At 41.0% G+C, this 21,873-nt stretch overlaps 1 protein-coding gene across 1 annotated transcript; it reads left to right on the forward strand.

The window, feature by feature from the left end:
• Positions 1 to 2,414: 2,414 nt before the first annotated feature.
• TMEM123 (transmembrane protein 123) lies at positions 2,415 to 20,203 on the forward strand. Its single transcript, XM_048078195.2, has 6 exons — positions 2,415 to 2,583; positions 7,463 to 7,540; positions 9,839 to 9,910; positions 14,401 to 14,571; positions 15,948 to 16,104; positions 18,203 to 20,203. The coding sequence occupies exons 1-6, from the start codon at positions 2,430 to 2,432 to the stop codon at positions 18,225 to 18,227; spliced, it is 657 nt and encodes a 218-aa protein (XP_047934152.2). The 5' UTR covers positions 2,415 to 2,429; the 3' UTR covers positions 18,228 to 20,203.
• Positions 20,204 to 21,873: the final 1,670 nt, after the last annotated feature.

Consider the following 21,873-nt stretch of genomic DNA (forward strand, 5'->3'; position numbering starts at 1 on the left):
GCATGGAAAAACTTTAAAATAAGAGGAAACTGATATTACTCAAAGATCTTGAGAGGAAGACAGCTGACAAGGAGAGATGACAGTCTATGAAATGTCGTTCTACACCTGCCTGAATCGTGAGTGCACTACTGATCCTTAACTGATAGCAACAAACCCTGACCAGCCTCACCTGGAACTCCCATCCACATGCCATGTGCTCATTCATTCAGGACCTCTATTTCAACTCAGGCCTGGGCCATCAGTCCTTGCTAGACCTACCTGATAGCTGTGCCTGTCCCCAGCCACCCTCAGTGACTGACAATGGGGGCAGCATCATGTCTGGCCCTGTCCCCTGCATTGACCTCGGACCTCTGTCATAGCCTTGTTTCTGAGCCACGTCCATTCCCAGCTGGGCTCCCCGGATCAGGCTCATCACCTCATCACGCCTCATCTGAGACCAGGGCTGATCACCTGGAACTACTACCACCCTGCTCAGGTCCAGCCTGTGCTGAGGTCACCCATAGCACCCGTTACCTGCACTAGGGATAGCCCTGTTCTTGCTGCTCCCTGACATGGAATACCACATACAAAATTTAGGAAGAGAAAAAAAGAAAACCCTCACTTATTTTTATTTGGGAATCTAGATGAGAAATCATTTATCACACCATGTACCAAAAGAAGATGGTAACTTTCAGTAGATTTTCCTAGAACATTTCTTTCTTCTCAGCACATGAACAGTTCTCAGCCACCCCCAGACATATTGTCAGAAATTCACTTCCCACAGGACTATGAACATCAAATAGAATTTGACCAAGCCAAAATGACAAACACCAAGTTTTCCACCACCTCTGTCTTTACACAGCAGAGCTCACGCTATTTTTCAGCGCATCTCAGCTCCTGCTAACTCATTGCTTCTTCCAGAGTTATATTTCTATCTTTCACAAGTCTATGACTTCTTTTTATTCTATGTATTTTGACTACTCTTCTCTTGCAGATATACAAGTTGAGCAATGTTAATTAGGCTAGTCCCAAAATAAATTGTTTCCAGTCTGTTCTAAGTCTGATGTTTGCCAGAGTTGTGCAAGAGCTGAAGGAGGACTTACATAATTAATACCTTTATCCTCTAAATACATGTTAGATTAATAAAAAACTCTCATTACAAGCTTTGCTTCTATAACCACAAGCCCTTATACTTAATAACATATGTATTATTAGCTTTACCGGAGTTAGGCTAGCTGCAGATATTATTCCTACTGCCATGAAAAAGAAAAGCTTTGGGGTTTTGAGGGAATCATTTCAGAAAATTCACAGGAAAAAGGCTCACGTTGGTCTTCAGTTACCTTACTCAGGAGAACTACATGGGAAGCAACGCGAAACAAAGGCATAAGAAAATGCCCAAAGTATAACACATATTACCTACTTTCACCAAATACAAGGCCTTTATTCAACATTTTAGTTTACCACTCTCTTGCTGAGACTTACAGAGCAAATGCATGTGAAAGGGTAACTCATTATAAGGAAGTGACCCAGGTCTCGAGCAGTGCCTCGGTACAATGTCACTTCCTGCCCTTCTGCTCTCAGGCCAGTCCCTTTCTTTGGCTTGGCATGCAAATATCTTTTTGCCACAGGGGACATAAACATAGTGATGCACGTTAAACATCCTCCTGTGACCTTGATGAGGATGCTACAATCACCCACATTGAAAGTATTTTCCTCCAGATTATTAGAATGCAATTTGTAGCAGCATGCAGTCATTTTTCCTTCAATAAAGGCTTTTCTAGCTGTTTTAATTCTTAAGAATACGTTCATAAATTCCCTTTACTAAGTTTCTGACACCAACTTTAATGTTAGTAGCATGCAAGAAAACTTACACAGTAACAGTCATAATCAGTTCTTTTACTTTACTGCCCTCGTAGTCAATTTTGTAGCTGACTTTGCTGTTAACGATGTATAAAACTTTTCCAGGTATGTAGGGAAATTTTAGGATAGCTCTGTGGCCTCCACTCAGGTTACAGAGCTGCATTAAAACATGAGTGGAGTCCGTACGATGGGTGATCTGTACCCAATTACCCAGTGCGAGTAGCCTGGCAGTCACAGTAGAAGCACAGTAAGCTGCAGAGGACTGATGAGTAGATATTATTGAGACAGGCACTACCAACAGCAGAGTAAGACCCAAGTTCACCATTGTGACTCGAGAGTTATTAAAACAGCACACAGAAAATGCATTTATTTATATTAATAGCTGAAAGACATGCATGTAGCACTGCTGGCACTCAGCCCCCGCTTCCCCTACCGCTCACAGACCCACAGCACTACTACCCCAGCACCGTGGCAGGTCATCACCCTCTTCCCTTTCCTCTCAGCACCCACTACACCGCTCCTCCACCACCACAGCCCCCAACCCGCCCCCGGGCCCAGCGCTGAGGCAGGGCCGGGCGGGGCGCCCTGTAATGGCCACCGCCCCTCGCCCCGCCCCGGCCCGGCCCCGGCAGCGCCTGGCGTGCTGCGCCCGCTGCCGGCCCCCGGCTCTCTCCGCGGCCATGCGGCTCTGGGGCTGTGCTGCCTGCGTGCTGCTGCTGCTGCTGCTCTTCGCCACCGGTTCCCGTGAGTAGCACCCGCGGGGGGACGGGAGCAAGGGGCTGGAGGCTGCGGGGATGGGTTGAGGGGAGCCGGGGAGCACCGCGCCCCGCTCTGCCTCAGGCCGACCCGGGGGGTCGCGGTGCCCCGGGTGTGTGTTGCACCGCGCTGGGAGGGTGCCCCCCCTTTCCTGCCCTTCTCTGAGTCGCGGTGACATTGTGGCGAGTGGTTCTGGGTGGCTTCGAGGGTGTTTGGGCTTCGCCGGTGGGACAGGTGGTGGGGTTGGGGGTGTTTCTGTCCCGCGCTGCAGCAGCGCGTCCCTGGTCAGTGACTGCCTCTCCTAAACGCCGAGCTTCTTGTTTTGTGGTGGTGAAAGGCGGGATTCGGGCGGCGATTGGCAGAATGCGCTCGAATAAAAGGAGAGAGGCAACAGTCCGAGCTGCCAGCATCGCCTTTTCCAAAAACTGAAATGCTTCGTGCAGTACTTCGCGGTTTTCAGAAGTATGTAAGCCAAAAGATGGGTACCAAGATTAACTTGAACAAAATAACATTATTGCCCAAAAAAAAAAAAAAAAAAAGCTTTTATTTTTTACACTTTTTTTTTTTTTTAACAGAAACTTACTTGTAATCTGTTTACAGCTTTGCTGAGATTATGGCCTCCATTTCACAAAGATAGCCTGCCATTTCATTTGATAGGAGATTGGCCTGATCTGCCTTTTGTCAGGCTGCTTCCTGGTTCTATATGCTGGTTTAGCCCGGCGTGCTGTCTGTGCTGTCTCCTGGGGCAGGGTTGGTCTCATCTAACTTCAGGCAGGCTAACTTTAGTCGTTTTATACTTGAGTTTGTTGTGTAGGTTCCACTTATGACCTGGTGAGAGAAACTGTGCCCTTTTAAGTTCGGCTCAATGTATCTATTGAGGTGTCTACTGTAGGATGAGCCAGGGAGCCCCTCAGAAGTTATTATTTATCAGTATGAATGGATACACTTGATTAAATAACAGCTACATTTGGGTCAGGCTCTGATGCACATAGTCTAGGTCTGGTTCCTTAATACAACAGGTTGAAGTACAGATTTCACGTTCAGACAGAAGTGAAGAATGCGCCAGTCACTTAAGCTTGCATTTTCAGTTAGTCACAGAACAGCACTTACACAGTATAATTTGCTATGTCATTTAATTATTTTTTTTAATTGTTTCTGGATCTTTTTATTCTTCCCACACGTTCAGCAACTTCCAGAAACTCCTGCTGAGGTCTGTGTTGGTTTCAGCAAGGATTGGTGTGATGTGAGAAAGTGGCAGTAGATTTATCCTCGTTCCAGTCAAGATTGTTGGGCAAACTGGTTATTTCAATATAATGCCGTTCTTTTACTCTGCTAGAAAGATTAGTTCTGTGTGTCAAGTCAGTGGAAGAAACATTTACCAAAATAGTATGGTCTAGAAAAATCACTCCCACTATTTTATAAAATCCATCTGGTTTCATGACATCTTAGTAAGGAGAATTGATATTCCTGTGCAGGAAGCCCACCCCCTTCCTACTCATTCAGAAAAGGTCTTCAGCATCTCCTCTGAGCTTACTTGTGTACAAAACTGCTCATGACACCAAAAAAGAGCAGCAGCAGCACTAGTCTCCAGACCTGAAAATGGGCATGGCATTTTTATTTCAGTGCATCTCCATACTTCTCTTAGATCCTTGGGTGGCAGTAAAATGTGTAATTGTTTTTCAGTCTCAAATAGACTGAGGTTGAGAATCAGTTACTTTCGTCCCTGTTGTTTCCTTCAGCATCTGTGTAATGGTATGCATGCTTTCCTGTACAAGATTGTGAGATAACTTCACAATGTTAAGGCATGAGGACCTGTCCAAAGAGTTGCAGAGATAATCCTGCCTGATCTTTGTCACAGGCTGAAGCAATAACCTTGCTAGCTCAAGACCACTTACACACAAAAAGACCTTGTTAAGTTAAAGGGAAAATAAATATGGAGTTTCTGGATAGCAGCAGGTTTTTAGATTTATAGTTGTCAAAATTGTCTGGTTAGTGTTGCAATAGATTTGAGCCCAGGGGGTTGTCCTTGTTTTAATCTCCAGAATTTGAGTTTGATCCGTTTCCACTGGGAAGAAGGAGAATCCTAATGGTGGAGACTGTCAGGGGGCTGGCTACATTCGTGTTGCTGCTTTAAATGTTCCAGCACCTTGACTTCTACTCATTTGGATTGTTTAGAGGCTACTGCACAAACCAGGGATCTGTCTGATAGACTGTGTGCTGTCAGTGCCTCTGTATTATGTTGTTGTTTTTAAACTAATAAAAGCGGAACAGTTCAGAGATAAAACTCACCAACTTACCTGCTTGGTGTCCAGTGTGAAAAGAAAAGGTTCTCAGGCACAATTAAGTAGATGACTCTCGAAATGTCCTCAAAACGAATGTGAAGTTGTGCTTAGAAAAAACCTGAATCGTATTCCGACATCTTTGTGCAGCACTAGGTTTGGTTAGACTGGTTACAAAGCCTGCGAATCCTTAGAAATGTGTTTATCTTAGCTGTGAGTGTCAGAGTGGGCAGATTGTCCTTTGTCTGTACTGGGAATGGAATGAGCAATGCCACCCGTTTATGTGCATGTCTTCTGCCAGGCTTTGTCTACAGAGAACAGCGATTTGGTGCATGCCTGAGCTGGAGACTGCAGATTTCTAACATTAAGGGTTAATGGGAGTTACCCACTGTGTTAATTTTTTTTTTTTTTTTCCAGGATATGGCAAAATTAAGTCAATTTAAAATTTTGTCCTGCGTATTTTCACATTTACCTTGTATCTGCCTCTGTGTTCGGTTCCTATGGCTGAGCACCACTCCTGGAAGCTGCGTTCGTGCTGTAAAGCTGGAGGAACTCGAGTGATTTTGCCCTTTTGGAAGTTTGTTTATCCAAATTGTCTCAAGCTCGTGACATCTGATGCATTAGACCAACAAAACCACAGAGAGGCCCTGAAAGTGCTTGTTGTAGCTAACTGTGCCGTGTGTTTCACAGGAAGCACGCTCGCCTTCAGCTGCGCCCCAGCCAGCCACAAGCAGTTAAGTTTGTAGCTGCATCTGTGCCCGACCTTGAAGAGGGGAAAGCACAGAGCTGTCTGACAAAAATGCTGCCTATCCCCTTTCCCTGACCTTTTCTGGTATTTGGAGCGTTTGGTGCGTTGTTTAAATCGGGTATTTCCTTGGTTCAGTTCTGTTTCATCATGAAAATGAGGATCTTCTCTTTTTTCTCTTCTGGATCACGGCAGAAGCAAGCATCAGCAGATTTTCTCTACCCAAGATTTCTAGCCCCAACACTGCAGCTAATCCTGTGACCCAGAGAGCTTTCTCTCTGCGTGTGTGCAGTCTTCCACGCTGCAGCTGTCTGCCAGCTCTCTTCCCCCTTCTTTCCTGTCCTCAAGCACGTGCGTGTACATGTGAGTCTCTCAAGCCATCTAACCCTTGCACTTCTGCTCCTGGTGACCCCAGAAACCCTCGCTGCTCTGCTTTGGACCAGTTGCACCGTGCAGTCCGTTGTCATGAATGAGAGCTGCTGACCGTCAGTAGAGCCGTCGCTGCGCAGAAGGGCGTGCTGCTTTTCCCTTGGCTGTAACACGGGATGTCCTTCCAGTCTCCCTGGGTGAAGTCTCCTGCCCTCCCCAGGGTGATACACGCACCCCTGATTCCAAAACCACGGTTTGAGGATACAGGACAGTTCAGAAACGGTGGTGTTTTCAGCTTTTCCTCGCCTGTCCCATTCACTGCCACGTGTTCCAGTGTGGCCTGTACTTCTGCAGTACCCCCATATGAAGATGTCTTGGTATGCAAGGGCGCTGGCTCTGGTGGGGGTCACGTTCTGCAGGATTGGGACCTTCCTGGCGAAGCTTAGCTTAGCTGTCTTCCATAAAACCAGGGGGCTGTGTGGTGTCTTTCCCTAAGCTTCGTAATTAAATATTCTAATGCATCTTGTAACGCTGCCCTCAGTCTTGCCGCCACAGTGATGAGATACGAGTGGTTTATTACTTGTACTCACAAACTTTACCATTCTGAGTTCTTTCTTGACTAAGGTTTTGTAGCTACTGTGAAATGCCTTATTTCTGGGATATTTAGTTCAAGTAATTTGCTTGCTTGTAACATGAGATTGCCTTAAGTGATCAAAACTAGACACTGCTGTGCAAAGGCAGGATCTGCAGCTGGTCCTCTTGCGAGTGTGGGAATGCCAGACACTGCGTTCTGTATGGTTTATGTTGAAATCTTGCAACTTGTGTGTAGGACCAGGCCTGAGGACAGACTAAACAGGCCTCGATCTTAAGGGTATGGTGATATTTCGCTGGCAAATGTGATCCGTCTCCATCCCACTCCTAACCTTACAAACACTCAGCGGATGCATTAACATGCTGTTAGTCCCAAACTCAGCAGCGCAGCTTCGTAGTGGAGTTATCTCACCATGCAGGGGCAGAGCAAGCACTCGTCTGCTGGCAAAAGCCTTATAGGCCTTAGAGGAAAAGATTTACCTGAGAAGTTCTCTTCCTTCTGCTGTAGGTGATGCGGATCGTATGTTGTTACTGAAGGAAGGTGCCTGACTTTCTGCCTCTTACTTCTTTCAGTCTCCTTGCATCTCAAGGAAGAAGAGAACTTGGGATGATGATGATGGGGAAGATAAAACTGAGGATGGGAAGGAGTTCCAGCTCATTTGATGGTTGGGTAGTGCGGCTGTCATTTTTAATGTGCTAAGAGCAGGCTGTTGTGGTACCGTTCGTTTATATCGTCATTACCTAACTCCTGTCCACAGTAGTTTAGTCGTGTAGATGCCCAAAGCAAACGACAGTTGCTGTACTATATACTAACTTCTTTTTTTCTCTTCATGGTAATAAAACACCTAAACTAAACCATCTTTTTTTTTTTTTTTTTTTTAAGTTGGAAATACCAATGGAAGGACAAACACAACCGTCAGTAATACAACCCTTAATGAGAATTCACACCCTAACGAGCAAGGTAATACTCCTGGCGCTTCTGTTTCTACTTTTCAGTAGCATTGAGAAAAGTAATGTGTATCACTGTATGTCTTAAACTGCCTTGTAATAGTTGACCCTTTACTGATTCATGAACAGCTGTAGGGCAGGAGGGGGGTACTGTGATTGTCACATCCATTCCAGGACGACTAAAGATATTTAAGAGAAACTGATGAACAGTAGAAGAAGACAAGTCAATTCTCATGGTCTTAGGTACCCCAGAGCAACAGGATGTTACTCCTTACCAGAGAGAGATGATATTAAGTGGGAAAATTGTATGTGCAGAACTAGAAATATCTGCCAACGTCAATTTACAGTTAAAAAGAGGAGAACCAGGTCAAGAATTCTTCTAGGCTGTTGACTTCAGTTCTGCTGAGAAAAAGGCAAGGCATTTGCTCATTTAAATATTTTTTTTAACATCAAAGTGGATTCCGGGTCCACCGTGCTTGAGCTCATTGCTAAAGCATGCGTTTATTTCGTAGTGTGATCTCATTTTTACTGCATTAAGGTGCATGGCTTTAAGCAATGCATGATGTTTAAGCCACCCATGCAAAAGGGATTTTTTCTTGGGTCATTTTAACTCTGTATTCCTTTGCTTGTCTCATTTGCTGTTGGCTAACAAATGAGATGAATAGCCAATACTCTGCTCGTTGACTCACTTTGTCATTGTATTAATTGCATCACTGACTCACACCCAAATTCTAAGTAACCTACACGGCCTCTTTTCACCTGTATGAGCATGCAGTCCACATCCAGATGTGTTCCCAAGGTTGCAGAAGCAAGCACTCAGAACCTGGGGAAAACCCAAAGCTGCGTTCTGGCTTCAATATTGGGCCAGTGTGGGAAAGGTTTAGCCCCAGGCATATCCATGGCTTATACTGATAGAAGAATCAACATATACAAGAAAGAATGTGTTCATAATTATACAGTCATAGGCTGGTTCTCAAAGGCAATTAAATCTGCAACCTAATATCCCAGATACTTCAGTATAAAAGTTGTGGGTTTAGTACTTAACACTGGGGCTAGTTGGCTATGATTATACCAAGGAAAAGGCAATGAAATCATTCTCTACTTTTTCCTTTTTTTTTTTTTTTCCCTCCTCTGTTTTGGTAGATGATGCAATGGTATAAATTGGTGCTCATAAACCTGAGCTCACTCATAACGTGTGCAATTGCAAAGAGGGTTGACAAAACTGTTCTAAAGTAGCCTTCTTCAGTGTTAAGAACAGGAGATCCTTTCCAAAGAGTTATGCCTGCTGCTTGATTCTGATGGCAGTTGCTCTTCTTGTCCCTATTATGTACTTTATTTTCCAGCCATGATGAGAAGCAGTAGAGCTGCTGCTAGTTACGTAACACTTGCAATGTGGAGGATGCTGTAAGAGACCAGTTACTTCAGAGAAAACAGTAATCACAGAACAGACGTAGGCAACAGTGCAGAACTGGAGGGGGGGGGTGTATGGACAGTGACTTTGTCAGGAGTGGGAGTGTAAGAACAGCCCAGGAAATCATTGCTAGGCGGGAGAGACCATTAACCTGTGACTAATTTTGAAGAGGGACACAGGAATGAGGACTGAAGAGAGAGTGTTAGGGTGCCTGAGAAACTGAAGTAGCATGAGTGGGAAGGGGAAAAAAGAGAACTGGAAAAGCAGAAGTGAAAGAAAGGAGGGAAGGAGAAAAGCATTAAAACTGAAGCAGTTTATGTTTTAAAAGTCTGTTGAAATAGGTGCATTCACAGGAGTCTTTTTGTGCAGAGAAAGCACAAGCTCACAGAAGGCTGCTTCACTGAGTGTCAGTCCATCCCTGTGTAACACAACTACAGTATGTTCCAATATGAGCCCAGTTTGTAATAGAGATGAAACAAAATGAAATAAAAGATTGGAGGGCAGGAAAAGGAACTGAAACAGATGAATAAAAGCTAGAGAAAACACAACGCCTGAGTAGGTCAAGAGAGTCAGTGACAACATGGCAGATACAACAGCTGGATTAGACCGTAATGTGAAAATGGAAGAGAGCAAAGAGAATGAGATGCAAAGAATTCAGATCGCAGAGTATTTGAGCACTGCCGTACGTACAGTGTAAATATGTTCTTGCTGCACTGAAGTCTGAAAGCATTCTTTAGAGGGGAAAAAACAATCTGGTTTGAGGTGGAATGCTCTCTGCTCTATTCCCACTTGGAGCCTGCAAACGTAAAGGAGAGCATTGCGCTGTGAGTACTTTAATTATAGTAAGTTACAAATGAAAACAAATAATATTTCTTTTCTTGTTTTCTTTTGTCCTTGAAGAGAATAACAGCAATTCACCCAGGCTCTCTCCTACAACATCCGCACAACCTACATCTACATCAAATACAACAGGTATGTGTTTGTTCATCTGTTCTTTCCTATGCATCTGGAAGATAGCTCCAAAACTACCCCCAAACCATACCAAATTCCAAAGGAACATCCATCAAAAGTGGGTATTTGAGAGAGGCATTATAATTTTAGAAGACTGGGAGCCAGCATGTAAAACAAGTCTAAGATGAAACTATACTATTTTTAAAGTTTAGATTGCATGCTTCATGGGTGGAAGCAATGACATTTGCAGTGCCACAGAATAACAGGAATCAAAAATAAAGTTTCAGGGAAGAGTTGAAAGGAACGCTTTTTTTTAATGTTTATTCTTTGTCTCCAAGCAAAGTTCCTCCATTTTCATGCAGTAAAACTGAATGTGTTGTTATGTAAACAGTGCATATCTGCTTATGATATTTCACAGTAAATAGAGTTAGGGCATAATGAAGGCACTGGGACTTGAGTTTCAAGACTCCATTTCCTTTTAGGTAAGACTCATGGCACCTTATACAATAGCAACTAGTCTTTGTAGAGCTCATAGCACGAAACACTGGAGTTCAAGCAAGACATGAGCAGCAGATCTAGGACAGTCTGTCACAGTATTTTTGTACTGTTCTAGCACAACCATCTTACCTTCACACCTTGGCAAAAGAACTGTAGGTAAAAATGATTTCTCAACACTGTTGCAGTTCTGGTGCTCCAACACAAATAACGTGTTTACAAAACACATCTTTGTAGAAATGAGAAACAACTTTATTAGATCAATTACTAGAGTTTGAAAGCAGATTTTTAACCTGAGACACAAGCAGTTCATCCACTTGGATCTGCAGTATTCCAACCTTTGGCCGTGCTAATGTGAAATTATTAAAAATGGAAATTAAGAAAATGTTTTTCTGGAAGAGTTTGAGCAGGCATATTTCACCACGTCGGTAAAGACTGGGTAAGAATTAATGTCATGCAGTCATTCAGTCTGTGATGCACAGGTAAAAGGTTGTATCTGAGAAAAGAAAAGAAAAGAAGAGCTAGTTTCGTGCATACATCAAGTCCCCTTTGTGCTAACAGCCATGTGAAAGAAGGGCAGAAATGTTGTGCCTACCCTAAAATACCTTGTGTATTTGTGGAGTTTTATGCTGATCATAAGGTCCCAGCTGAGTCACTGCATTTCCAGTACAACTCTCACTTTGTGCATCTGCAGTCTCCAGATAACCTCTGAGCTACCATGATTTGTTTGCAATTCATTTAAGAATAAAACACTAATCAGGGAAAAAATAATCTTTGCAAAGAGCTTTGTGTAGCAAGGAAGTTTCTCATTCCATTGCCTGCAATATACCAGTTTAAGCATGCCTAGCTTGGAAAGTGGAGAGGAGAGATTTTTGTAATCCCTTTGTTGCCTTAGGGCCTTCCCCATGTGCAAAGCCAATGTTAAACACAGGTGTTTAATCCACCCTGCTCGCCAGTCCTGACTGTGGACTTTTTACAGAGGTCTGTGATTTATTATGTACAGATAATAATAGTAAAAAGAGTCCTGAGCCCTGCACTATTAGGCACGGTACCAACCTAACAGACAGCCATGTCTTGCTTCACCTGGTTTACAATTCACATCCTTCAACGTTTTTGTCTTTTTGTTTGTTTCTTAGAAACTTCAGAGATTTTTGCTTAGTCTTTGCTTTGTGTTTTTTTTGGTTGGTTGGTTTTTTTCCATGGCAGCAGTGAAAACCTCATTCTTCAGAAAAACCATCTTCTGTGAAAAAGGAAATATTTATTTTATGATGATCAGTAATAATTATTCTGTATGTTAGCACAGTGCTTGTGCAGTTTGAGCAGTTAGTTGTGCTCTTCCCTGTTGAGTTAGAACACACATGGTGTGTTGCATGGTGCTAAGAATTATACACTGTACATGTAGTTTGATGGATGCGTATAAGATAGCTGCTTATTCTTTAAACACAGGTAGCTTACAAAGTAAAATACCTGTCTCTTAAAATAAAGCTTCATAAACCTGAACTATATTACTGGCATGCATCCTTTTCAAATAATAAAAATTAACTCATGCAGCCTGGGTTTATTTAGCATGTTCAATTAAGCCCAGCTGGTCTTCTGGGGGGAAAAGTAATTAGGGAAATAAAAGATAAAAGGACAGATGTTCCTAGCAAATGTTCTTTCATCTTACCTCTGTTGGTAAAATAGTACGGCTAAGATTTCTCAAAGACAAAGAAGAACAGATTGATGTCCAATTCATATCAGCTTCCCAGATTCCCCACATGCCTCTGAAGGCCTCCCACTGATGTTCTGAAGTGACTGGCACTAAATACATCATGAAAGATAAGTCTGTAGAAGATTAACTTTTAATAGAGAAGCTACACTTTACTTTTAATATAGAAGTTCCATCACCAAGTGCTGTAATCTTGATAAAGTAAGAAAAAAGGATCATTAATAAGAAAGGGAGAGAAGGTAATATACAAACTTGCTAAACTTCCTTGTGATAGCTGTTTGGATGTTTTTTGCACTGACTCTTGTTTTCTTCAGGGTAATTTAATGCCCACGGAGTAAGTACCATCTTTGTGTAATAGCATTTAATAATGATACGCCTGGAACCATTATCACAGAATCATAGAATAGCTTGTGGTAGAAGGGACCTTAAGATCATCCAGCTCCAACCCCCTGTCATGAGCAGGGATGCCACCCACTGGAGCAGATTGCCCAGGGCCTCATACAACCATGTTAGCCATTATGTTACTCAGAAACACGAGCCAATTTGACGCTCAGAAATCATGGTTTGAAAAACCAAAATCGTTACTGATTGACGCTTGCATTCAGATTATTCTTTTTTCACTGTAGGTGTCTCTTTATATTAAGAATGTAGTGGCCAGGTGTGATTTCATGTCATGTGACTGTAGATGGTTTCCACATAGACATCCATACCTTACTTATTTCTTACAATGAGGAACCATTTGATATTTATAGATCGTTGTACATTTGGGGAGCTTGCCTGCCAGTATTAAAATGTGCCCTGAATTTTATCTGATGTATTTTACACATGCTTCATAGAGGAACTGAATTTCCTAATTATAACAAGGTAAGCACATAAGTGTGGTACTTCATATGTTCCATCTCAATATTTATTTCAAAACTGTTTCCCAGGGTTATGGCAAAATACAACAATAATATCAAAGAACAGGAAGATAAATAACATTTACTGTGGGGACTGTATTGGGCTGTTTCAGTAATTTTAATGTTAAATGTCTCAGAAAAGCATCATGTAGGCCTGTTCCTTTCTGAATGCTTACATTGTCTTAGTGTTTCATTGTTAAGAAACATTTCAGGTGCTGTACAAATAAGCCGAAACTGAATATCAGGTTTACAGTGGAATTGAGATGACACTACCTTTTATTCAATTGTTCTAATATTAGACAATTTCAAGAAAACACAGGTGTCATTGGACATTTGAATTCCCATAATGAAAATGAAGCCAGATTGTATGAGGTTGTAGAAATAATACAGCAGTAGACAGTGCAAAGGGAGCTTTTTCCCCTTAAAATTCCTTCATACATAAAAGCTATTTGCCTCATATTGTCTGCTTAGAGAAATTTTAGTTACACAAGAGGCTCATGTTTCTTGTTACTTCCTTCTTAGAAAAATAAGTAATTATTCTTAAGATTTTTCTAGCTGGCTGCCTTTTATCAAGGTTCTAAGGATGTTGCTATAAATATCAACCTCCTCCATTATTACTCTTGCATTTTGCCTCCTGTTACTTTTATTCTGAACAGTTCATTACTGCTTTAAGTGAAATGGGAAGGGGAAATATTGGGTAAAAGCAGAATAAAAGTTAAAGACATTAAGTGTCAACCAAACTTGTGAAACAGCATTCCAGTCCTCTGTTTTAACCATGGCAATATAGGCCGCTATTAAATAAGTGATACAAGCTACCAGAGTTAATTTAGTTGAACTTTTACCATGTGTGGAAAACCGTTTGAACCTTAAGTTTAATATACGTGCAGAAATCTCTCTGATAAGTTTAAAATACATGCAGCCTTAATAAAGTCAGTCTTTCAGTCAGAAGTAAATTAAAGATTAAATCATTGATGAAATTTGGTGTTTTCATGCAAAATCTGCTCTTATAGAAAAGCTTAGTTACCTGGAAAGTTGGAAAATTATTTCTTGATTCAGAATTTTATGACATTTTGAAATATTCTAAGTTAGGAGTGATTCTATGGAATTGAATAGTGTTGCCCAAAAGATTTGATACTTTTAAAAGTTATTAGATATTATCCAGGTCTTATTTACAGCTTTTCCTTAAAACCATTCCTGACCTTGAGCCCTACAAATTGGGAGTTAAGTCTTTCTAAAGGAAGTGCACAAGTGAAGGGTCTGTATGCAAGCCTGGATATACGTGGAATGATTGTTTTATTGTTACCCTGTCATTTTATGTGGGTGTGACAAATCTTGTGTTATTCAATGCGTGTGCATTTGAATATTTTTATATATTTTTCTGAGTGATGTCAAAAATACAAATTTCCCAGGTACACCCGCCAATACCAGCCAGCCCACCAACACCACGATGTCCACCACTGTGACTACTCAGCGCACCAGTACCAGCCGAACAACAACTTCAACTACAACTTCATCAGCCACATCTTCACATCTCAATATTACAATGACCACTTCCAAGATCCCTCTCACTTCTGTAACAGGTGAGCTCACACCTCAAGAAGCTCTTTAAGGCTTGTATATGCGTTGACACATGTACAATTCTGGAACTGTTAGTTTCGCAGTAGTGTTGCAAAGAAATAATATATTTGCATGCTGAAAAGCAAGAGTGACTTTTTATTTAGTTGGTCACAGCAACGTTCCTGTGAACACTCCACATACTCAATAAAACTTCACTTACCCTGAGTGACCTGATGTATTTAAGAAAAAAAAAAAAATGGTCTGAACCAGCATCCACCAGTGAGGAGATTAGTGTGTTAGGAGAAAGCCTGTTTTTTATGAGACTTTGCACTAGGCTTCTGAGTGCAACTTCTGTAGTTCTTGCATTCTTTCTTCTACGGTTTACACGAACTCATCTCTACTACTTCTTTTCTCAAGCCAACCTGTGGCTCAGAATACGCCTGCTGGCTTGGTAGAGAGTCTGAGATCTGTTAGCCCCATTTGTAGTAATGTAATGAATTTTATCCCTAATGGAGGATAGGGTATGACTATGAATGAGTCACACTTCATGTGAAAGTTGTAAAATTCAGTTTGACGGTACCCTTGAATTCAGAAACAGTACCTGTTGAGTTCACTGTTGCCTTACAAGTGAAGCATTATTGGGTAGGTGGAGCTGTCATCAGATCTTTGTTGGCTACATAATTTTCCTTTTAGCAAATACAAACCAGTACAAACTGGGTCTTTTGATGGCAAATAAAACCAGTTCTCACATGGAAACTACTAGGGCTTGTTGAAGGTCATGATATCTATGTCAATATTTGATATTTCGGGGAAGCTCATGTTGGGCTGCAGAGCTGATCTCAGTCTGGCTGCTTATTCCTGCAGTGAGGATGCATACCCATGAGACACAGTAAAACAATCCATTCGTCACCACCAAAATATTTTACTCCCACCAGTTAACTATGCTGAATGAGTTGGTGTTTGCTGGCCCCTCTGTAGGCTGACCCAGTATGTTCATCTGACTAAAACCAACTTCCTTTTCTGCTGGGTAATTTCAGGACAAACTTAGCAAGTTAAATTACAGAGTCTGAAAAATGCTGGGACTGGTGTGTAAGAAGGGCAGGAGCTGCATGCATGGAAGGAGGTGAGAGCAGGGGAAGAGAGGGTTGGAGAGAAGTGGCTATCAGTCTTTCAGAGAGGGGAAGCAGTTGGATCAGCTGCTCCCATGTCACCAGAATTTGTCACTTTAAAAATTAGCTCTAGGTTTCAGTGTGCTTGGTTGGTACCTTGCCAGTTGGCCTACGTTAAATTTGTCCAACTGGGTCTTTAGATGACATGTCAGTCATCTGGGGAATGCAGGAGACAAAGGAATCCCTTGAAACAAAATTTGTAAAAAGTGACTTTTGTTTTCTTCTTTCAGCCACATCAAAATCTGAGACTGACGTAGACAAAAAAACATCCAGATTTGACGTGGGCAGTTTTGTAGGTGGCATTGTGCTGACACTTGGTGTCCTAGTTATTCTCTACATTGGGTGCAAAACATACCACTCCAGAAGAGGCATCCAGTACAGAACCATGTAAGTTTCAGAGAAGTTGTTTCTGGTCAATTTATGACTCTTCTGTGTTTTTTTCACTGTCATCTATTATATTATTATTTTTATTTTTAAGGACATATGCATATAAGTAAGAAATGCATGCATACTTTCATCCTAATTATTTGCTAGCACTGTAAATACTTCTGCCAGCTTCTGCTCCCTGTGTTGTTTACAACAATATTTGTGAGTTTTTTGCTATATTTGCTAGACTTCTGATTCTTCCTGATGCTTTTTCCTGGACTAATTTGTCTGTTTGATTTGCCTTCACCACCCCACCACCACCCCACCCCACCCCATTGTTTCTGTTACTAAATGGTATTTTATTGAAACTGTCACCATCTCTCTTTCATATCACCTTTTACATACCTCAAAGTTTAGTGTGCCAGTTTTCAAGCCAGACATTTAATATTCCACTTTCTTAAGCCACCACTGTTGAAACAATTAATTTGTTTATCACAGAAAACATGCAACTGCAGTAGTGCCATTATTCGTGTTTTTAAAGCACAATATTTGATTGTTGTCAATACATGAAATCAAACTTCTGCCCCACTTCACAATATAGGCAGGGCAGCTGGTTGATTTCTAACATGTCTTTCTGTGTTATCATGTTCAGATCTCCAGAAACCTGTCCATAAAATTGTATGCACTGAATGTGCTTTTAAGTACTCTTCACAAGTCTGTGAAATGAGGTAGAATTCATTCTAACAGAATATAAGCATCTGCATCTATCAAATCATTTCTATTACCCTAAAGTGGGCACTTAAAATCTGCTAGATGAGTCAACCTACCCATGCTTGTTTGTATTCATCCACTGTGAGGGCAGATAAGAGCCTCAGATAGAGAAGCACATGTCAAAAAGTATGGGCCGGATCCCACCTAAGGTCACTTGTTCATTTCATGTGCACCAGTGACTTTCAGCCTTCTGTGAGCTTCAGTCCATTGGTACTTCCCCTGTGGAGGGTAGGTCCTACAGAGCAGACACAAACCTGCCGAGAGCAAGCTTGCTTTTCTTTTAGATTCTGTAGAAGTTGTCTTGACAGCATGTAGCCTACAAGTGGAAAACAACAATTTTAAACATTTTCTCTAGGTGTTTCCCCAGGTGGTCTAAATTAAGTGTATGTCAACCAATTTCATCGAGGCAGCTGACTTGTGAAAGGAGATTGGGGGTGTTCTTGTCTTGGGCACGGTTCATCCTCGTTGAGCTACTCCTTTCCTCTCCTGTACAGCATTCGCTTCTGAGAGCAAAACACATTTGTGTTCTGACTTCACATTTTATCTCACTACTTTTGCAATGAATGCTGCGATTTTGATTGAACCTTACTGGCTTATCAGCTTCAAGTGATTAATAAAAATTAATTGCTGTTTAGCTTACTGTAGAGCTGCAGAACTATCTCATTTGCCGTTAACACCCAGTTCTACTCAGTTTTCTTCCAGGCTTGCCTCCTTGTCACATATTTAGTTTAAGAACTGGGAGGTTTTGTAACTAGGTTGCTTTCCTTTTTCCTATTCGATACAATGCATATCAGTTGTAGGAGCTTGTTTTAACTGAGGTGATGTCATTAGACTAAGTGAGAAGCTAGTGTTTGGGACTTACGTTTTCTCTCCATCTTTAACTACCGTTGGCTAGCCATGGGATTCAACAAGTCCCCACTGTGCATGTTTACCCACAGCAGTGTTTGAACAGATATTATAGAATTCAGGTGATCAGCGTCTTTAAAACAAAGGAACTTATAGCTGAGCTCATAAGCTGCCTTTGATCAGCTGTTACTGCTGGATATAGGTAAGACGGAATAAAAATGTCCAATAAACTACTGATCTGGAAGTATTAACATTTTGACTTCCATATTTCATTCAAGTAAATAACGCTAGTGAAGCTTGAGGAGTGTTGACACAATTAAGTTATTTTAGCTTCTGACTTGGCTCAGAGAGGCCTGTGATTCCAGATTAATGTGTACTTTGGCCTTCTCAGCAAGATCGCCTTTGTTCACAAAATATCCTTCTTAGCAGCAGCTGGGTGGCTTTTTCTTACGTTGACTGATGCTTGTACTGCAGAACATTAATTATTGTGTTTCTGTTACAGTGATGAACATGATGCCATCATTTAAAGAGACTTCAGGGAAGACAATAATGGAAACCCATCCTATCACACTCGTCTTAACTTACTTCTGGGAAGAGTTTATTTCATAAAGATGATCACCATCTCTAAAACTGTGGGTTTGATCCTGCAAAATGTTGAGAATCCCCTAAGTGACCTGATTTTCTTACATTGGCTTTGATAACAACAAGAGGAGCTCAGCACTTTTTAGAGGAAGTATCTTCTTTTTCCAGTATTTGTAACCAAATTTAAAGAACTACGCGTATTGAGTTGTTTGCAGGTACACACACAAGGCTCTGAAATGGCTAATCACTAGCACAATCACATCATTACCTTCTTAAGTTCAACTATTTGTCACATAGCCCAATAAATCCATTGTGTTCCATAATGGATATAGTAGGATAAATAGGACAGACTGCCTTTGAGACCAAGAATAGGCAAGTAAAATATTTTTTCCTAGTGTTTTGCATTAAATTGTATTTATTTTGAAGTTTGATGTGAACTTTAATTTGGAAATCTGGGGTTTTGAACAATTCGGTTAATTTTTATTAGGATAGTAAAGGGACATGATTTGCTTTGCTAGCTGTATAAAAAGTGATAAGGAGTACTTTAAACTTCAGTCATTAGCTCACAGTGACCTGTAGAGACTTCCCTTAACAGGCTACACAATGAAACTAGCTGCAGGAACAACAGGCAGACTGGAGATACCTATTCACAACCCCTTTTTATGAATGGGTCCTTATTATTAATAATAATTTTTAAAAAGACTATGCAATCCATAGCTTCTTTTTTATAGCATGTCCTAGTGTTCTGAAGATAAACTCAGAATTGTCCCCATCTTAAATACGAAAATTCTTGCTAAAATTGTTTTTTTTAAGTTAAATGTAGCAATCACTTCACCTGTAGGTTTTTTTTTTATTATTATGAGAAAGCTGCATACAATGTTTTAGCATTTGGTAAGCATTGAAAGTTACACAGAAATGGAAAATCTGTAGGGTATCATTTTAGAAGAATATAATCTCCATTTTTAGAACTATTTGCTGAACTTGGTACTGCTGTACCCATGTACAGCAGCCTGGTCAAAATGCCACGGAAGGCAACAGGGCATCTCCCAGAAAGCTTTGGATTAAGTTCCAGGTTACGCTGGGTTCGTGCGCAAGACAGCTGATGCTGTTTCCATGTTACTTTTGCATTTACACTGAGGTAAAACTGCTGCCTTCAGTAGATGGGCTCCTGATTTACTCTGGTGTAAAAAAGTAGAATGAGGATCAAGAAAGGCTTCTCATGCAACTCTTCTACAGCACCAAGAAATTGTTGGGTCCTGTTCAGGCTCCGTTTGTAGACCTCTCCCTGGAGATCAGGGTTGGTGCGGTGGGACTTGGCTTCATGGTCACTGCTGGGACACGTCCGTCACGCAGTGCCAGAAGGGAGGTGGTGATAGCTGAGGGAGGTCGTGAAGGGAACTGCACGCGGGTCTGTCACTGGGCAGGGGTGCAACAACATTGGGGAAGTAGAACTACAGCTCTGGCATAGACTGATTTTTTTTTTATTATTTTTTTCCAAAGAGCAGTTGATTCTTACACTTGCTAACCATGCTAAAATGGGTGGATGGATTTTCTTTTCTTTTATCATATGGAGTACTAAAGCTTTTGTCCGAGGCACAATCAAGTCCAGCAAGCCATGGTTTATAAGTAGTACCAGCCACACTTGAAACAGAGGTTGTATGGCTGTTCTGTTTGTTTTTTATTGTGATACAGCAGAGGAGTGACTTGAAGTAACTTCTGTGATTACTTTCTTTTTTTAATTAATTGCCTTGTTTGGTGTTTTTATTTTTTTTTAACTTGAACAGTTTGGAAAGGATTGTTACATAGCACTGCAATTCTTTACTTTGTGGAAATTAAGAGAATTAAATTCAACTCCATTATTGGGATTGCCTCACCTCTGTTGTACAGATGAATAAATAAAGTGAAATCTTTGGAGTTACTATATCAATCTCAGTTGGATTTTTATTTTATTAAAAGTTTTCTATAGTTTTTTATAATTACCACTTCCACAATCATAACAACTGAGTAAGATATATTCACTGTATGCACTTTTAAATGACAGAATACTGGAACCATGACACTTTTGCCCAGCCCAATCACATGTAGTCCATTTTGTAACTTTACTACTACAATAAAGCAAAAATTATTTGCTTAAGGTTTCAGAGGCATCAGTGCAAATACAAAACTTCACTTCCTTCCATGTCTTTGGATACTAGACAAAGTGAGGTACTGTTGATAAGTCTTACCTTTAACTTTGCATTTGCTTTCCAACAATAAATGATGTATGTGACTTGAAAAGGGGATGAATAGGTCAGTTTTTCAACACTCCATAGCTCCACCAAGTACTTATTTAGGCCTCAGTCCCAGAGGTTGTTCAACAGGGGTGGAACAAGCAGTGGATTTGAATTTAGCTATACTCTAGAGGGGTCAACTGTATGTAATAACTGAAATAACTTAGCATTCAGCAATCCTGATTATGTTAATGAACATTATCACTTCTTATTTCTGCAAGGATTTCAAAGGATTTGGTACAGCAGTCTGGAAATCTTAGGCAAATATGACCAGGGTCTAGCACCATCCCAGGCAACTGGGCCATAATCCCTATGATAAGATACATTTCACAACTTCCTCATTGAACTCTCTCCCCTTCCCTGCTGATTAGTTCATCTAAATTCCATCATAAGTCTATCATCTGCGCATACTCATTTTATGTAACAGACCTTTTAGCGTGAATGCTGCTTCTCCCCTTCTCTAGGTATATTTAGCCCACAGTTGGCATCTTTCAGTTCCTTAACTAAACTAGAGTTTATCTGGTAAAGATGATTCACCTCTTTATTGTCCATTCACTCAACAGGACTCCATAGTTGTTTTGGTTGATTGTTTTTTTTTAACAGTACTGGTGCCTGAGCAATGTGGTTCATAGTTCTCTCTTTTTATTAGGTATCCCTCTGGTGACACATCACAGAACTGCATTTACAGTGTCGTAGTTTAGTACCATCGCCAGACATCGATTACAGTTCTTTCACACTACCTAGACGCTCATTTTTAATTCTTAAAATTCACATTTTTGTAATTCCATATTAAAACTTACTATACTTACTACTGCAATCTTGGGAAGTCATCCACTAGCTGCAGAACAGGGCCCAAACCTTTGGTTATAGATCATGAATGTTACTTTTGCTTTTACCAAGTAATAAAAAATAAGTCAAGCTCAGCCATATGACCAAATCTCAGGACTTCAGCATTCTGCCTTCCTCCCACAGGTCATTTCCTTCTGTGCAGTGCTCCCTTAGCCTGTACTCTGGTACCAACTCATTACCTTTCCAGCTTAATTTTTTGGTGAGGCCCCTGTATCAAAGGTTTCGAGGCAGTCCAGAAATACAGGAAGGCTGTATTTATTTATTTATTTAATAATAACGAAAAAAAGTCTATTAAGATTATCTGAGTAACATGATCTTGCATCCCTTTGTAAACCTGATTCCATGCATTTTCCTTCATGTTCAGAGGCTGTTAAAGCTCTTACAGTCTCATGCCACTCTCAGTTTTTGCCCTGAAGACCTAGCATTCTTAACATGCTTTATTGAAAAAGATACAAGCAACAAGATGACAATT

The sequence above is a fragment of the Anser cygnoides genome, chromosome 1 (genome assembly GCF_040182565.1).
Source record: "Anser cygnoides isolate HZ-2024a breed goose chromosome 1, Taihu_goose_T2T_genome, whole genome shotgun sequence".
NCBI classification, from domain to species: Eukaryota; Metazoa; Chordata; class Aves; order Anseriformes; family Anatidae; genus Anser; species Anser cygnoides.